Raw genomic sequence first — 17,760 nt, forward strand, 5'->3', positions numbered from 1 at the left:
GGGATCTTTGGGCTGAACGCTGACTTGAAAGGGATTGGAACGGAGCGCACCAACAAACACCGCTCTCGGTCCTCCCCCTTCCCACCGCCGCTACCACAGAAAGAAACCCCAAAAGTTATAGATAAGTGTTTCTGGCTGCGTTCAGATTCTGCACTTTCCCCATGGCTAACAGGGCAGTTAATGAGTAGGAGACGTTCCTCCCGCAAGGAACACAGCCCGCAGCACCCCGCGCATCCTCGGCTCAGCCTCCCCTCCGCCGCGCCGCTCCGGCCGTGCCCCGGCCGCAGGGACACGGACAAGACCCGGACCCCGCCCCGAGCGCGTCCCCACCGCGGGGCGAGCGGCCCCGAGCGGCCCCGGCGGCGCCGCGCAGGCTCCGGGCAGCGGCCGCGCCTCCGCCCGCCCCGGGCTCGCCTCCAGCCCCGCCGCCCGCGGCAGGGGCGGGAAGGGTGAGGCCGGGGGAGGCGAGGGTGAGGCCGGGGGAGGGCGGGGGCTGCTGCCCCGGGGATGGGGCGGGGAGGGGGGGGGGGTCGCTGCCGCGGGCTCCCGGCCGGGCGCGACGCGACTGCGGTCCGGGATCTCCCTCCTGCCCGCTGGGCTGAGTGCCTGGGGCGGACCCGAGGGGCGGCGGCGGGCGCGGCCAGGCTGGGTGCACCCCTGCCACATGCCGGCTCACGGGACTATTTTTCCTTCTTTTCTTTTCCTTGCCCCTGTCTCTGAGGGGACAGGCCCAGCCGTGGTGGGGAGCAGAGGAGAGGACGCTGAGGCCTGCCAGAGCCCGCCGAGGAGCAGCGCCCGAGCTGCTGGGGCAGAAGGGAGCAGAGGGAAGGCGGTGAGGGCACTGAGAGCGCTCATGCACACCCAGCAGCCCGGGGAACACCGGCACAGCCCGGCCTTGCGCACCGCGGTACCGCCGGACGGCGGGGCTGCGCTACAGCTGTGTGCAGCTGTTCACAAAGTCGCTTCCACTCAAAGGTACGAAAAGAAACAAAGCGCATGAAAGGAAGGAAGCGCCGTCAGCGCTCAGCAGCCAGGAGACCGTGGGGACAGGGACCTGCCACTTCCGCGATGCTGCGCAGGAGGTCTGTGGTAGGAATTGCCAGAGCTCTTGCTGCCTGCTTCCAGTTTAGGAGATTCACCACCCTCCTTTTGCTCATTCCCTCTTCCACAGTCAAAGAGCATAAAGCACAAAATGCCTTCTATCGAGCAAAAGACAAACAAAGAAATGCAACCATCCAAAACGCAAGCCAAAGTGCATCTGGCTTGGGATGAATACTGGACCATGTCAGCTGGGAGTGAGAATTTTTCAGAAGGCTGGACTCCAGTCCAAAATGGACCCTGTCATTTGGAGTCTGAATATAAAAACAGCTTGCAAAACATTTTTTTCAGGCTTCTGACAAAAGAGTTGGTCCTTCTTTTGCTCTGGTATCTAGGCTACATTGTGCAGGCTCATGCATATCACTGGTTTTATTCACATGAGTAATTCCATTTGAATTTGGAGCGACAACGTGTATGTGTAAAGTTGCTCATATGCTTTCTGTCTCTTTTATATATTGAAATTATGTGGGTTTGTTTTTTTTTCCACTTGATGGTGCAGCCCAGTAACCGTTGGCATCAAGGTTATAGTGAACCACCACAGTTATTATTGCTGTTTGTCAGCTGACACCTTTGTTTTCCTTGCCAGCCTAAAATGCAGCTATTCCTCTCTATGCAATCTATTCCAGCTATGCAATTATATCATGTTTTTATGCAACCATCTTTCACCTGATGGTGTAAATTCATCTTCCCTATAAAAGATCTTTTTGTACTCAGCTTTTCCTCCAGTCATGACTGACAGTCATTCCAGTTGTGCCATCTGAGTCTTTCTCACACAAGTCTCTCATGACTTCTCCCATACAGAATCATCTAAATTCATACTGATTCTAACAGGATATCTGGATGTTTTAATATCTGCCAGCTGGAACTTTTTATTATTCTCATTCCCAAACGCCCTCTCTTTCCTCCTTTATATTTCTTCAAGCTACAGCTTCTGCTATTCTCATAGCCTTGTACGTCTTCTCTATCTCATTGCTGCATGTTTGTCTAAGGGCAAAATGTCATGGGGACGAGAAAAACACAATGTCTATCTTCCATGAAGTGTGGCATTAAGTTTTGAGTGTGACATAGTGTTTTATTAGAGGCTTCTTTTCTTCAGTCAGGGGATATAAAGAGCAACCAAGCAAAATGCAGCCTTTTTGTTTTTAATGGAAGATAATAGCTTTTCTCTGATATACTCTCAGCTGTCAGGTATATACTCTACTACCTTAATTCATGCCTGAGGAGAGTAGTCTAGGAGAGTAGGCTGAGCAGCCACTGACTCCTTTGTCAACCAGAGTCTTTCTTCCTAACCTAGAAAATTTTGTGAATTAGTGTGAATAGAGTCTCCCTTAGGAAATAAAGTATTTTGAAGTTACTTCAGCAGCGGGTCTCAAGCTGTCAAGAAGATGCATTCAGTCACACCTAAGGACAGATTTATTACATTCAATCTCCAGGGCATCTGCCTCCTGCATCTTGAAAGAATCCAGCCAGTTAGTTTTTGTGAAATCCCCAAATGATGCCTTCTAGGAACACTGAGAACTGATATTTCTGGGGGAAGGGTGATGACCCATGCATTGAAATGACCTGCTCCAGGGGTGACAGCACAAATGACTTCCAAGGAAAGGGTAAAAGGCCAAATACATCTTCAGACTGCCCTGCGAACATGGTGGGAATTTCTCATTTCTTTTATAATAAAGTCTGAGGACCAGGAACTGTATTTCCTCCCTCTGTCCTATCTAGAAGATGCAAAATCACCTGTTTGTCTCCGGTAATTTCTGAAGAGCTGCCTTGCTGCAGCAACACTCCACAGTCAGGGTGTCCGTTCCATTTAGGTGCCGAGACCACAGCAGAGATGGAGTTCTGCCTATGGGTGGAGTCACCAATGGGACCCTAAATGCAATTTGAAAAGCAGATTAGGTTCTGAAGTAAATATCCTATTAAGGACCATTAATAAATAAAACCCATTAAAAATAATAATAATAGTTTATTAATAAATAAATAATAAACCCCATTAATTTTGAGCATAAATTTTTGATCAGACATGGCTGCTGCCCTGGATTTATATATCCATAACATCCTCTACTTGTGCCACCCATGGATGTGTATTTAAGGAAGCTCTATTTCAGAAACTTCATTCAAAATTGAGCTGCAATTAAATGATTAATTGCAAATGTAAATTGTAATTAACATTACCTGGAGAGATCTACTAATCAAAACTATATATTCTAATTTTTAGGTGATAAAAAAGCCTCATTCTTAAAAAAAACCCCAAACCTATCAAACAACTAACAAACAAAACCAAATTAAAAATCCCCAGCAAATGAAATTTTAATTTACCAAGGAAACTAAGGTGGTAAAAATGTATTAACTTTCATTGTACCATAAAACATATTTAAATACAGTGGGAAAGGCAATTACCTGATTCATATGCTAGAAGTGTATATAAAAATGTAACAACCCTGGGAATATTTTAAATACTGAATTAATTTTTTACAGATACTTCCTCCTCCACCATATTTGGGAACTAGATGAAATATTTACTGAATGATTCTAAACCAAGTTTGTATTTTTGTATTTATTTAGAAATAAGAAATATATCCAGCATATAGAAAATACAGCTACATATATTTATTTAATAAATTAATTTATTATTACTTAAGAGTTCACTTTGTAACACAGATTAAATAGTGCTACAAAACACTAATGACTAAAGGATTTTCATTTCTGGGTGAAAGCTTCTAGAAAGAAACAAAAGATAATATATTAATAATGTCAATTTGCAAGTTTTAATTTTGGAATGATACGCAAACATAAATTTATTATGAACTTCTAAAATTAAAGCTTTAATATTAATGTGATCTGAATTAAAGAAAAGCAGTATCTTGCCTGCAGAGCTCCAGAAACAGGCAATGAGATTTTCTCTGGGAGAGATTGATGAGGCTCTTCTCTGCTGTGCAGTGAAGGTGCCAATGCCCTCGGTGCTGTGGCACTGCTCTATCCAGAAGGAGCAGTTACACACAGAGCCTTACAGTGTACAGAAACTATAATTATATGTGGCTGGTTCAGAAGAGTTGCCCCCTTTAAAATACCTGTTCATGTCAAAAAACATTTTGAAGCACTGAGATCTACCAGTGATAATGTTTATGAATACTGCCCTAAACTCGTTAAAATTCAACAAAGAGTTACTCAAATAAAAGTCTCTTAGTTTTTCTGTCAGTTTTTAGTATGTCTGCTCTAAGCTTTATTCAGACAACAGGGGTTATTGTTTTACTTGAAAGTACCTTTCTTCTGAAGCCTGAAATCAGGATGGAGCTGTGTCTTCTGCTTTGTCATTTTACAAACCCTCTTTCTGTCTTTCAGCTTCTCCCTGTAAGAAGCAATACCTCTTTCTGTTCCCATCCTTTTTTCTTGACTCCTGCACTTGTAAGCTCAGTCAAGTGGTAATTGCAAGTTTTACAACACGTGGCAAATCCAGGCCCTTATTTCAGTTCAGAGTGCTAATAATACAGAACTGCCACAGACACTCTACAGTCCTAGAGCCATTCATACTTTCAGGTTAAAACTCTGAAGCTGAGCATATCTGAAAATTACTTCCTATATTTTGGAAAAAAAAAAAAATCAAACCAAATCAAAAAAACCCCATCACATAAACAGTTCAGGTTATCTTTTGTTTAGGAAAAAATAAAATCACAAACCAGAGGATACTAAATTTATCACACATAGTGAAGCATTGCAAGTAAACATGATATACTGGAAAAAAAGCACCTTTTTCTCTATTCTAAACAAGTTGGGTTTGTTTCTAAAACTTTGTAAGGGCCTTGCAAGTCTCCAGAGTTTCCTCATTCATGCAGGGAGTCCCATTAGAAAAGACAGAATAAAACCACCTCTAGAGCCAAGGTTTCTAGGATAAATACAAATGGGAAGATCTGTTATTATTTTTGAAGAGCAGTAAAACATCAAGTTGCCTAGTGAGAAAATGCAGTGTTCTGCCTGGAAAGGTTCAAGGCTTGAGTTCAGAAAAGTGGGTCATTAACAAAAAAGCCCCAAAAGAGAACAAGATTTCCTACTTGGGCCCCTCCCCATATGAATGGTTTCACATCTCATTACATTCCAAAAAGCTTGATCATTTTAAAAATGAAACTTTTCTGAGTGCATTGAAAACAGATGGAAATGAATCAAGGGGCCAAGATAGAAAAAAGCTTTAATGAAGATCTATTTAAGTAATACTTTAAATAAATAAATCATTTGTCTGAGAAACCACATCTATCAGAAATATAAATAATTATATAATGAACATATAAACTACATTTCCTGAAGTAATTCCTGTCTTGCTACATTTCCTGAATTATTTGTATTATGAAACAGTAGTGGGACGCCATTAATTGATACACACTCAGTGCTACAGTTACTGCACTAATTGCAGCTCTCCAGGCCCTCCACTCAGCTCCTCCAGCCCTTTAACAATTGGGATTGATTGCACAGGAGCTATTTTTAGGATGGAATGGCAGAAGACTTTGGAGAGCAGCAGACATTTTTGTGTGTGCTACAGCTGTTTTGGGGAAAAAAAAAAAAAGTTGAATAAAAATGTTCAGAGTTGTCTTTTTGGATTTTTTTTTCTTTTTCTGAAGTCAGAGCTTCCTATTGGATAACTGATATTATATCAAGTTGAAACTGAGGTCAGTGGTGCACGACACAAAGGACAAGGCTCGGTGACCTTGTTCTCAGAAGAGGAACAGCTTTTCTTTGGAAATGGGACTGCTAAGGTTGACGGTAGATGAACTGTGGTGGGTTGGGTTCTATAGAGAGGCAATCCGGGAGTCAAGTTTACAGTTTAAAATACTAATGATGAAAGGCAAGATTCATTATTAATTTGGTGGGTTTTTTCCCCCAACTCTGAAGTGGAGCAGTTAACTGATTGTTAGGGATTGTAGGTCTGCTTCCAGGAATGCTTTAGCTGAGAGTAAATGGCTGAGATTCACAAGGGTGAGCCAATGCTCAAAGGTGTGATAGGGAGGAGATACCCATTCACTTCATCCCAGCTTGGCCTTTTGTCATTCCATCCTGCTCCCTGCCTTGCAAGAGTTCAGCTGGCTAGATAAACAACTGGACAGGACTTTGTTGCTAATCTGTTATATGATATCAGGGCTGTCATCGTCTCTGAATGTTTGTACAATAGGAGGCAAGGCTTGGAGGAAGAAAAACAGATATATGCAGGAAGAAGGATAAGCAGCTTTATAACTGAGAAAAAAACCCCAAACCACAAGGGGACAAGTCTGTTTTACCTTTGTAAAGTATTAGTAACCTATCACCCTTTTCAGAGTAAATTATATCAATAGCACTAATACCTTGGCACTGTAACACTGCACTGCATCAGCAAATTTGAAGTGTTGTACTAAGGAAGTGACTGTCCCCATTTAGCTGTGGAAGTGAATGATTTGGCTGTGGTTGCTCAGAAGCTTGGCAGAGTTAGGGAGGTAATCCCTGTTTCATGCCTTCAGCTGCTTTTCCCTTTTCAGTGGGATGCCAGAAAGCATTATGCTTACACACCTATAATTACTTCATACCTGCTAATTCCCCTGGACATGAGAAATGCACCCTTAGTAAGTGACACCCATCTTTGCATTCCTTCAGAGAAAACATACAAAGAATATACTGAACTTTCTACAGTAATAGCTTACAATACTGGTTTGCATAGGAAAAAAAAAACAAACACAAAATTGGAGTAGTTAATCTTGCCTGAATATGCTGCAAGAGACTCTCTAGCATCTTTCTGTCACTGAATATATTCCAGTCTTAAAAATGGTAAATTTTAGAAATTAATTGGATGATAAATTAGATACAATAATTTCATATTAATATGAAATATAACTAGCTTTTGTATCTACCTTGTTTTACTCTATGTTCTTCCTCAAGGTAAGTGCAACTTGCCCTGGACTTACACATTACCAGTCAGGTAAATGACTCTTTATTGATTTCCATCATAGGTTCTCAATACAGCTGGAATCTGGCTTCCATGAAAAGCCTTGGAATTGGGAGACTTTGTCACCTCATTTGGTGACGTGTCACCTCAGACACATTACCAATACACGGTCCAAAATTTGGTCTAATGCTGGGAGGGGTTTTTTGGGTGTGCTTTGTAAAATAATCTGTGTTAAAATAAGCCACTCTTTTGAAGAGGAATAATAGAAGAACATTTTCCTGGTACTAATGTCTTCACAGAACACAGTGACATCTTGTGGCACGGGAAAGGCTGGTGTAATTTTTTGCCAGATGCATCCTCATTTCAGCAGGTTTACAGATAAAAGTAAATAAATTCTGGAGAACTGCTAATGCATTATTTCCATCTGCAATATTCACTCCTTCCAAAGCAGTTTTTTGGTTTTTTTTTTAAGTACAGGTTTATCTAAAGTACTCCTTTAGTTATGAAAAAAGACCAGGCCCTAGTATTGTAAATGTAATATGTTGGAGCTTCATTTCAGTTCACTGATATTCCCTGGAAAGCTTTCAGCTCCAGGAATGTTCCTGCCCCAGCCTCACTGATACAAGAATCTCAGTCAGAATTTCAGGTGCTTTGTACAAGTTACTGTATTTTCACAGATGGACAAAGTTATCCAATGTTGCTTTTGATGGGATTGAAAAGAAAACACAGTAACATTTTATCATAAGGTGGAGACTTTTCTTTTTTCCCTTTTTTGTCTTTTTGCAGACCAAACAGGGTTTAGGCCCCGTCCCTGGTATTTTGGGACCCTCCTCTAACACGGCTGCCCTTTGCAGGTTGATCCTTGGATAAGATGCTGGTTGTCAGCATGAAAGGAAGAGCTGCCCGCGGTGCGTGGGAAGCCATGGACGCGCAGCAGCCGCGTCCCCGCGACCGCTACAAACACGCCTGTGCTGTCTGCAGAGGGTTTGTTTATCTCTACGGAGGGCACAGCAGCACCACGCTGAGGGACTTCTGGAGGTACCACACAGGTGAGCTGGCCCCTTCTCTTGTGAGTCAGGACTCAAGCAATGAAATTGAGGATGCTCTGTACTTAGCAGGTTATCCTCATTTAAAGTCTTTCCATCACAGGGATGGATAAACTTCTTTTTGTTCATTGGGCAGATGGGGGGTATTTGCTCCTTTTGCAGGTGTCCCACAAAGTTTTGATTTCTGTTCCTTTTGTTTTGTTTTTTGTTTTTTTTCTCGACCAGAAATACTGAGTCATTTAAAATATCCTGGTTCTAGCCAGGGATATCAATGAGCTTTCCTGTCTCTCTAACACTGCAATAGTTCATGCATATAAAAGTGCACAAAGGGAACATGTGAATACAATACTTTGTAGGTTTGTAGCATCGATGCACTATCAAATATAAGCCTTTGTATTTTTTGACTTGATGTATGGTTGTCCCTGTTCAGTTGTTACTGGAATAACCAGTATTTTGCTGGGGTTCATGCTCATGGAATTGTCACATAGGTAACAATTAAAATTCAAGCAGAAACATTATATTCAAATAAATACATTATATTTAAATGTAACTATTACTATTATATTTAAATTTGCTAAATAGAAAAATGCATATATTTAATTTTTGGGAGAACAGAGGAAAGATGACAAAACACTTCATTTTAAGCAGCACAGCCACATTCAAAGCTCACCTTTTCACCTTTTCCCTACTGTTTATGTTGACTGCACCACTGTCTTAACTTCAGCTTTGGTTTATAGTGAAAAATGAATGGGAAATGTTGGATTGCTCAAGAGATGGTCCAGAAGAACTGGAAGAACATTCAATGGTGGCTTATAAGGTAGTAGACCAAAATTATATTGTCCATATCCTGGCATTTTATTTTCTACTATACAGTGCAATAAAATGCCATAGGTTATTATGTACTGAAATACTATGCCCAGAAAGCATTCTTGTGTTGGTGCAGTTCCGGATGTAGCTGTACCAATGTTTGGGAATCTGTCTGAACAGAGTGACTGTAATTCAGCTCTGCAGCAGCCCCCTGGTTTCCTCAGTCAGTGCTTAATAAGTAGCAGTAATAGCAGATAAAGACCCTGGCAGCACATTCTCTGACTTATCTGTGCAGTTGTAACAGTTGCTCTGAATTCATTTGCATGATCAGCTACAGCATAAAAACATTCACTACAGAACTCACGTAGAAAAGGGACGGGGGAGTGAAGGAAAATAAGAATTACAGTCCTGCCTGTGAGGGGAAGACAGAATTTAGGATATCAGGAGCTACAACACAATGAAATATTTCTATAAACACACATAATCCAATATTACCTGAGCAACACCTCAAGAGAGCTCCAGATTCCCAAATTTCTGAAGCTGCCCCAGGCTGACAAGGAACGAGTGGTTCTGAAATGACGTCCCTGTTACACAGCAGAATGTTCTTCAGGGCTTCCCACTGGGAGAGAATAAAGAGAGAATAATTAAAAATTGGTGGCTTCTTAGGACTAATTGTTAAAAGATCATCATATTGTTAACTATAATTTGCTGATAGCAACCTTTACATTTAAGAATTGTTTTTAAAATTATTTTTATGCTATGTGCCTTCCTGTAAGTGACAAATATTCGTGCATTTTGCAGGGCAGCCTGTATATTTTTGGTGGGATGGTGGATTCTGCTTTCACACAAGCAAAAACTCCTCTCTGGATATATGACATTGGTATGATACACAATAGCCAGTCTTTTCCATGGGACATTCCAAGTCCCTAAGCAGTAATAAATAGTAAGATCCAAACTGTTTTCTGCTGCTTGTAACAGAGCCTTCCCTAAGCTTTACAACAAGTAATGTGTGTAAAACTGTGTGCATATTTTCCCCTCAAAATTAGACTGTTATCAGAGACACAGGTCTTACTTCAATTAGAGAGTGTTTTATGTGAAAATTTGATGTATTTTAAGGTTTCAGAATTTCCATTCCTCCCTCTCTCCCTCTTAAGTTTACTATATGATTATAAAACCTGATAATTCATGTATTATTTAATTTTTATTTTTTATGCCACATATATATTTTAAAAACCAAGCTCTTATAGAAGAATGTAGATCAGTAAAGTGTATCTCATTTTGTGCTTTTACTGAAGAAACACATAAGGTAGATCAAGAGAAATCAAATATAATTAAACAAAAAGGTGGGAAATTAACATCAACATTTTGATTTTTTTTCTCCTGAGAACAAACATTTAGGATCTCATAAGTGTGTATTCTAAAAAATCAGTGCAGCATTTGAATTTAATAGCAATGTCATACACCATGGATTCTCCCTTTGGAAATCCTGTGTACGGTAATGGCTGTCATATTGATGTCACATCGGGAGGGGAGAGAGAGAGAGGCTCAGTTCTTTTTGAGATAGTAAATCTTGTGTCCAGACCAAGATTTAAGTTTCCTGGCTTGTTTTGCTACTTCCCTATGTAACCTTAAGTCAATGGTATTTTTTCAATCCTTCCTTTGTGTTTTCTACCAGTTGTCAGAGGTAACCTCCTGGAAGAAAGAAAAGCCTCAGAATATATTTTAAAGGAGAAAGCATCTTATTACTCCCAGTACTTACCAGTGGAAATTGGAAATGAGCTGTTCAACATAGATTGTGTGTCTGTTTCATGGTTATTATTTAAAATCTTTTGGCAAGAATAGCTTTAAGTAATGCAAGCCTGCAGTGATTTCTCATTGTACCTCTGGTGCTGGGTTATCTGATATTTCCTCTCCTTCACAATGATCCCAGATCTGTGATTGCTGGCTGTTATTTGAGGGCTATTTAAGGGACCTGTGAAAAAGAACAAGAAAGAATTAGCCTGCCATAATAAGGTGTATGTGGTAAGCAGGAGTCATACATCCTTAGGGAAATCTGGGATTCCTGCAAGTTCAGAAAATGATGGAAGTCACAGGTTACTTCTGCATTATGAAATATAGCTTTAGGAAACAAGAATACAGTGTGGTACCTGTGTAATTCGGTATTAGATAAGGATAGAGGAAAACTGTTCAAACTGTGTCTCCTGCAAGTCTCTTGGTGCTGCTGTCTTAGCGGGATTTCTTCAGCCTTGTCAGTAGAAAACACCAGGACGAGAGTTCCTTGAAAATGAGCTGTGTAATTTGAACAATTACTGTGGGAGGAGTGTCCTCTTGTGGTGCGGGATCTAAACTGCGCTTTATTAACTCAATCCCCCAGATTCTGCAAGATGGACAGAGAGCTGCAACGAACCAGCAGAGACGGAGGTAAGGAGCCAGGAAGTGGGGAATGTGTGAATCAAATGCCTGTTGCTTTGTTGATTAAACAGATTGCTTTGAAATATGTTCCCCCAAACAGTTCCAATCTCATCTCTTCAGAGACATGTGGCTATACTTTATTTCTTTGCACTTTCAATAACTTAAGGCTTTTTCCTTTTTCAAAACAGTGTTTAAAAATACTGCTCTTAAATTTTAAGTCCTATGTAAGAAGTTAAGTCCTCTCCTCTGCTGCTGCTTCTGTTTTTCTGAAATCCTTATCAAGAAAACTAATTTTAAATGGAATATTGGAACCATACGTGAAGCCTGTGCTTTTAAAAGTAGGGTTGTGAAAACAGATTGGCAGCCACGCTAATACATTTTGGAACGTGAAGTGCTGCAGCATTTTTCATTTCTTCAGTGTGAACACGTGGACTCACCAAGTTACTGCCACTTCTAATTGAAACTCGAGTGGAAGCATTTATGGCTAGGTCTCTTGAGATTGGTTTTGTGTCACTACACATTAAGAATCACTCTTTTTTTGCTACTGAAACTTCATCATTCTATACCTTGAAATTACACCCAAAAAAATTTTAAGATGTGGCACAGTTACCACTTTGGTAGCCTATGCTTGATGGAGGAGTCAAGAGAAAGTTTGGGATTGCAGGGTCATTTGTGGGGAAAAAAAAATAGGTGTATTTCTGAGACAGACATTGCTGCTGATATGACTTCATAAGTTATTATCTTAATTTTGAACTGTTCTAGAGCTCTGCACCAGCTAACAGAAAAGGTCACAGTGCAGTCGTGTACCATTCCAGCATGTACATCTATGGGGGATACTTTGGCATCAAAGGCATTTCTCAGGAGTTTTGGGAATTCCATTTTGGTAAGTTAAAAAGGCAGGTTAAGGTTTTGATCCAGTGTAAAACAACAACTGCAGCAGGAGAGCATGGCTTGCTCTGCTAAGAAAATTCTTATCAGTAGGAATGCTCTAAGTTAGTTTTGGATTCTCTTCGAGAACATTTAGTGATAAATTCTGTCAATTCAATTAATTGCTGGCTGAAATTAATTAGACTATTACACTGGAATAAGTTTTGCAGTATTTGCCAATTTTAGAGCTGAAAATCAGGGACAATGCTTGTTTACTATTCACTAAAATTCTTCAAGGATTACTAAAAACTTTCAGATAGAGCAGAGAACTGATTTCAGCCTGTTAATGCCAACTTTTGTTCTGAAATCTCCAGCTGACCCTGGGAAGCCAAACCTGACAGAAGATAGTTTATTAGCATATTCATTACCACTCTGATTATTGCAAACCAGACGATTCCCAGAGATTTCCTAAATGCGTAACTTGTTATCTGATGGCCATTCTGTCACTATTTTGAAACAAATGATGGGTTTATCTCATCCTTCCTTCTCTCACAGGGAGAATAAGCACAGACATTAATGAATTAATGTTTTTGTTGACTGATTTTCCCCTCTAACAGCCAGGAAAGTATCTTTCTGTGTCAGAGTCAATGAACTGACAAAGCTGTAGGAAAAACTGCTCTGTAAATAAAATTTCCATGGCATCTGTCACACAGCATCTGACATTTTCATTAAAAGTTTATTTCAAAACTGATTTTTTTAAATGCACTTGTTCAGTGTCAGAATTTAAGCTGTTAACTCATAATAAGCTTAGAGCAGAAACCCTTATTCTCCAACTGAATAGTTGCCTCCTCCAGGAAGTAAGTCCTTTCTCAAATAGTCAGGGTAAATTTGATCCATCAATAAAACAGTATTTTTGTTTCAGATACAAGGAAGTGGTTGTGTGTCTCCAGCCCCTGTCACAGCAGCGGCCCTGGAGCTCGGCATGGCCACTCAGCAGTGGTTTATCACACAGCCATGTACCTCTTTGGGGGGCTGATGGGGCTCACTGAACAGAGGGACTTGTGGAGGTGGGACTTTGGAAGCAGCAGCTGGTCCAGCATCAGAACAAGGTAAACTATTCTATTTGTTACACTAAAAGAGCGGAGAAAGAGAATTCATCTTATTCTTTTCTACTGTGTGTGGGAGGAGAGGGAGACGATGCCCTCTTGGTAACTGTGGGGATTGTTCAGATCAGGATGCAGCGCTGCTGCCTTCCCTGGGGCTCCAGTTGGCTTTGCCCGGGAGAGCTGTTGGCAAGGCGTTGATGCAGCTGTCAGCAGTGTAATTTTGATGTCCCAATGCAGCTGTTCAGCAGTCATCCTTCTGAGTCAAAAGGAAAACAGAAGCTAAAATCAGAGCTCAGTTTCTTGTTGGTCTCCCCTTAACTGCTGGTTTCTCTTACCTTCAGCCAAGGACCTCCTCCGGTGGTAGGTCATGCTTCGATAGTCTGCAAAGACTCTATGCTGATTTTTGGCGGAGGGATTTCAAATTCCAGCCCTAATGATGACCTTTGGAAGTATCATTTCCAAACGCAGACATGGAAGAAGCTCAGTAGTACTACAAAGGGAAACTTTTCTCCCAAAATGTATCACTGCATTTTAGGAATTGGTGCAGATTTCCAAACTACCTCAGATTTCATTGATATGTTCCCCACCCACTTGAAGAGTGAGCAGAAGGACCATCCCCAGCTGGTGCCCATCCCGAGGCACTTTGGCTTTTGCAGCTACTTCTGCCCACAGATGACAGAGCGGAGCAACGCCATTGAAATGAAAACCTTCAGCCTGCCCCTGGAGCCAGCAGAATTCCCTGTCTTCCAGACCACCTCAGAGGCAGGACTAGGCCCAAACAGAGACAGGAGCTGTTTGTCCAAGGACAAACCTCTCCGTCTGTTGGCTTGTTCGGGAGAGGCTTTAGCTGCTGCTCAGGCTCTGGGTGAAGAGAAGAGAACCAACTGTGGGTGTGCGGCCACGGGGGGTGAGAGCAGCTGTACCAACACACTGCTGCTCATCGGGGGCAAACCTTTGTCCAGCTTCTCTGAGATCTCCTTCAGGCAAATGGAGTTTGATTGCTTGTGATTGCTTTGCTTGCAAAGTGAAGGAATAAATTTCCACCACCGTGGCAGTAGGTGGAAAACCAACTGCTTGCAACTGTCTTCAGCTTCCTATCAGCATGCCGGGGAAAAAAATAATTAAACCTTCTCATACTTGCTGCGAACAGATTTTTTACAATGTTAACAAAACCTGACATATATTTAAGTCACAACTTGCATGTAAGTTGTGATTTCTGGGAGGAGCTTGTTGGAATGCTGCTCTTTTTGTTACTTTTCTCCTGGTCACTTCATACCCTTTCAAATTGCAATGGCCAATGCTGCCTTGAAAATCAGAACTGCAGTAGCCCATACTGGCTCCACAAGATGCCATTTCAGGGGCAAAGCTTGCTCGTCTTGCACTGGCATAAGATAGAAACACAGTCACGTTCGAGGGATTAAATTAGTCTTAATAGGAATGTTCTCTAAGATTTTAAAGATTTTATATTCTTGAGTGTTATTTGCACAATATACTTGCAACACGAGATGGCCTGTGACAAAGGAACCCAACAGATAAATCAGCAACTGAATTCTAGGAGATATTCAAGGATTGTATATAACCTTGAGGAAGTGAAACAGTGAGTGCTCCCTGAAAATCATCAGCAAGGACCAGAGAAAGGGCATTATACCTGTAAGAACAAAGGATGTACCAAATGAGTGTTTGCTTTAATGACTAAATGAATGAATCAAAATGTTTTGATTTCCCACAGCAGGGTGGGGAGGGAACAGAAAGAGGAGGGCTTGACAGAGTGGCACAAAGCATGGGCTGTTTGGACTGGTAACTCATATTTTAGCCACAAAGGGATTTCTGCTTTTCCAACTCCATCTCTCTTTTATCACCCTGTGTAGTACTTGTTACATGTGTCCCCTCTGTACTAGTAAATTCTGAGTTCATATATGTTTTTTCTTTGCTGAAAAGAAAAACTGCTTGTTTTGCAAGGTAATATTGTCCAGCATTCAAAGCATTTATTTCCATAGAAGTTACTAAATACTGGCCTTCTGACAGAACATCAGCTTACTGTCTGTAAGAGCTGCTGGTATCTGAAATTACCTGAAAGTGTAAGTTGCCAAATATTTGAAAAGTTCACTTTTCAAGTTTCATGGGAACAATGCCTTTCAAACCATTTACAGATTTCAAGAATATTTACAGATACTTTCATCATCTCTTCATAAGTAACTGTCATATGTATTCAATAGGAAAATTATAGATGGATTTGCAAAAAGCTACCTAGGAGTTATTTGGACAATCCATGACCCTTACCTGGAAACAGAGATGATTGTATGCTGCCATGTGAATAAAGCCTGCTCTGTTTCCTATCACTGTGTGCTCATTTTCACCTTTATGAGTCTAAAATATGTGTTTGCGTTTTCAAACTGAACAAAAAAACTTACCTTTCTGACCAAGGAACGACGTCCTGCAAGTCCCAGTCATTTCCTTGCACTTCAGCTGGCTTCAAGGGCTGCCCAGGCTTTGAATTTCTCCTCCTAGAGCAAGAATTTCCCAGTTTGAGGAGGTTTGTTTGGGACATCAATACAGTGACTGAGCTGAGCATGTACTCAGCACTGCAATCTTAGATCAGCAGCTTGTTTTCCTTGTGCTGACTGACATGTCTGTTCTGGCATTATCCTGAGAGCTGCCGTAACATACAGCCTTTTATCAGGGATTGACAAGGGAAGGAAATCTAACTGGAAAGGGCAACAATAAACCAGTGATTTTTCCAAGTCACATGAGGGCCTCCTGGCAGGTAGTGGTATCCTGGGGATGTGCGAGAGCCCCAGGAAAATGCCATCCAGCCTCTGCCATTCCTTTCTTCCTGCCCCCTCAAACTCTCTTCCCTTTGGCAGCCCCGCAAAGGGTTTAACATTTACTCGGAGCCAACGCAGACGGGACACGAGCCAGCCCAAAGGCAACGGCTTGGCACGGGCAGGAAAAAGCAGCTTGGAGCGTGCCCATCTCCCCTGTTCCCTCCCCTGGGCTCTGCCTGCGTGCCAGGTCAGGTGGGGGCACCGGCAGCACCGCACCCACTCTGTCCCCTGAAAGATGCCAAACCTCTCCAGCCAGCCCTACGGGCCCCGCTGTTCCCTGCCCCTGTACAGGACAGGAGGAGAGCAGGGGCTCAGGAAAGGCCTGGCTGGAGGGATGGGGGCTCAGGGCTGGCTCCTGGGAGGCTGAGCCACAGTTGGCCCCAGCAGTGCTGTGCAAGGGGAGACAGCCTTGATCCTGATGTGTGGCTCTGTGCTACAGCAGCTTTGCTGAAGCCACCGAAGGCTCTGTCAACCCTTGGGGCCCATTCCCAGGTCTTGAAAAAACAAGGGTGAGCTCAAGCTAGAAGGGAAGGGGGTTTGGGATTTGAAGTGACTGCATCCCAAAAATGCCCAGAGCAGTGTCTGGCACCTCAGTCCACTCTGGGCAAGCACAACCCATATTTCAGGTACCCTCCAGTGTCCAGACCTAGGGACACAATCCTTGCTCATGCCACTGTGACACTTCCTGGGTCATATCCCCTTTCAGACCTCAGCCAGTGCCATCAGCTACACCAAAAGGGTTCACAGAGCACTTCACTCCTCTTTTCCCACTGCAGTCACCTTTTCAGAGAGGAAGAAAAGAGCCTTTGTGGATGTGTTTATGATATTTCTCCATAACTGTAGTAGTTAATGAGAATTTATCCCAGGCCCAAGCAAGTGACTAAAAGGTCCTGCCAATCTGAAAGCTCGGTGATGGCCTGCATGAAATAATGAATGGAATTACTCCAGCTAGAGGCCAATATTTAGAAACAAAACAAAACACGCCATTTTTAGCTGGGACTGAAGGGGCTGCCACTGATGCTGGCTGTTCTGAATATCTCTGAAAAGCAGGGAACCTTGCACATATCTGATATACTCACAGAAATTCAATCCACAGAACAAAAACAAAAGGATGCAGCATTCTTGGCAACCTCATCTGAGACACAAGATGCGCTGTTGTATCATAAATTGTATATAAGGGAACAAATTGATCATTGCTAAACACCTCAACAAACTCATTGTCTTTAATTGACATTTAGTTTCTGAGCATTAAAATGTGTGAATGGCAGAAATATTTTCTTCTAAATTCTTCAAAGGAGGTTTTTTCAGTTAATAGTAGAAAAACCTAAAGGTTTCATTGTTTTAAGGTGCAAGTGGATTTGATGAACAACTCAGTGATTTATCAGTGGGATCACAATTTGACCTACACAACAAATTATGCCACAAGAGTAATTATTTCCTTTGACCTTAGTCATTAGGATGGAGTAGTTTCTCTTCCTTTTGATACTTTCCAAATAGTTTTTTTTTTTTCCAAACAAAGATGATCAAAGGGTTTAGTTGCCCTTTGCTGCCTTCTTTAGCATTTAGCCAAATTCAGGGCTTGGGAGCAAACAGTTTCCTTTAAACAATCATTAGTGCTGCTGTACTTGAAAACACAGCCCAGCCCCTTGCTGGAGACAAGAGTGAGGGTGCTCAGTTAACTGGCCTGCACTGGAACCACC

The 17,760-nt window shown here is 41.9% G+C and overlaps 1 protein-coding gene across 6 annotated transcripts; it reads left to right on the forward strand.

Moving 5' to 3' along the window:
• Positions 1–402: 402 nt before the first annotated feature.
• LOC106628042 (leucine-zipper-like transcriptional regulator 1 homolog) lies at positions 403–15,550 on the forward strand. Of its 6 annotated transcripts, XM_088059284.1 has the most exons (10): positions 403–449; positions 729–832; positions 976–1,082; positions 7,852–8,046; positions 8,781–8,860; positions 9,652–9,730; positions 11,225–11,271; positions 12,025–12,145; positions 13,052–13,238; positions 13,577–15,550. In XM_088059284.1, exons 4-10 carry the CDS (start codon positions 7,869–7,871, stop codon positions 14,241–14,243), a joined length of 1,359 nt encoding a protein of 452 aa, XP_087915410.1. In that variant the 5' UTR covers positions 403–449; positions 729–832; positions 976–1,082; positions 7,852–7,868; the 3' UTR covers positions 14,244–15,550. The 6 variants fall into 6 exon arrangements, with proteins under 6 accessions (XP_087915410.1, XP_014104700.2, XP_087915409.1 ...); XM_014249225.2 differs by lacking the exon at positions 403–449 and having other exon boundaries at positions 577–832; XM_088059283.1 differs by lacking the exon at positions 403–449 and having other exon boundaries at positions 577–1,089.
• Positions 15,551–17,760: the final 2,210 nt, after the last annotated feature.

This window comes from Pseudopodoces humilis, chromosome 8, assembly GCF_049639895.1.
Source record: "Pseudopodoces humilis isolate 2021_Gansu_Grassland_sample_001 chromosome 8, ASM4963989v1, whole genome shotgun sequence".
Lineage (NCBI taxonomy): Eukaryota > Metazoa > Chordata > Aves > Passeriformes > Paridae > Pseudopodoces > Pseudopodoces humilis.

Bases quoted from the DNA above. Each gene is read 5' to 3' on its own strand.
- LOC106628042 (XM_088059284.1), top strand. From the start codon at position 7,869: ATGCTGGTTGTCAGCATGAAAGGAAGAGCTGCCCGCGGTGCGTGGGAA. The intron at 8,861-9,651 runs GTAGTAGACCAA...TGCATTTTGCAG, and splicing joins ATTCAATGGTGGCTTATAAG to GGCAGCCTGTATATTTTTGG. The intron at 9,731-11,224 runs GTATGATACACA...TCAATCCCCCAG, and splicing joins TCTCTGGATATATGACATTG to ATTCTGCAAGATGGACAGAG.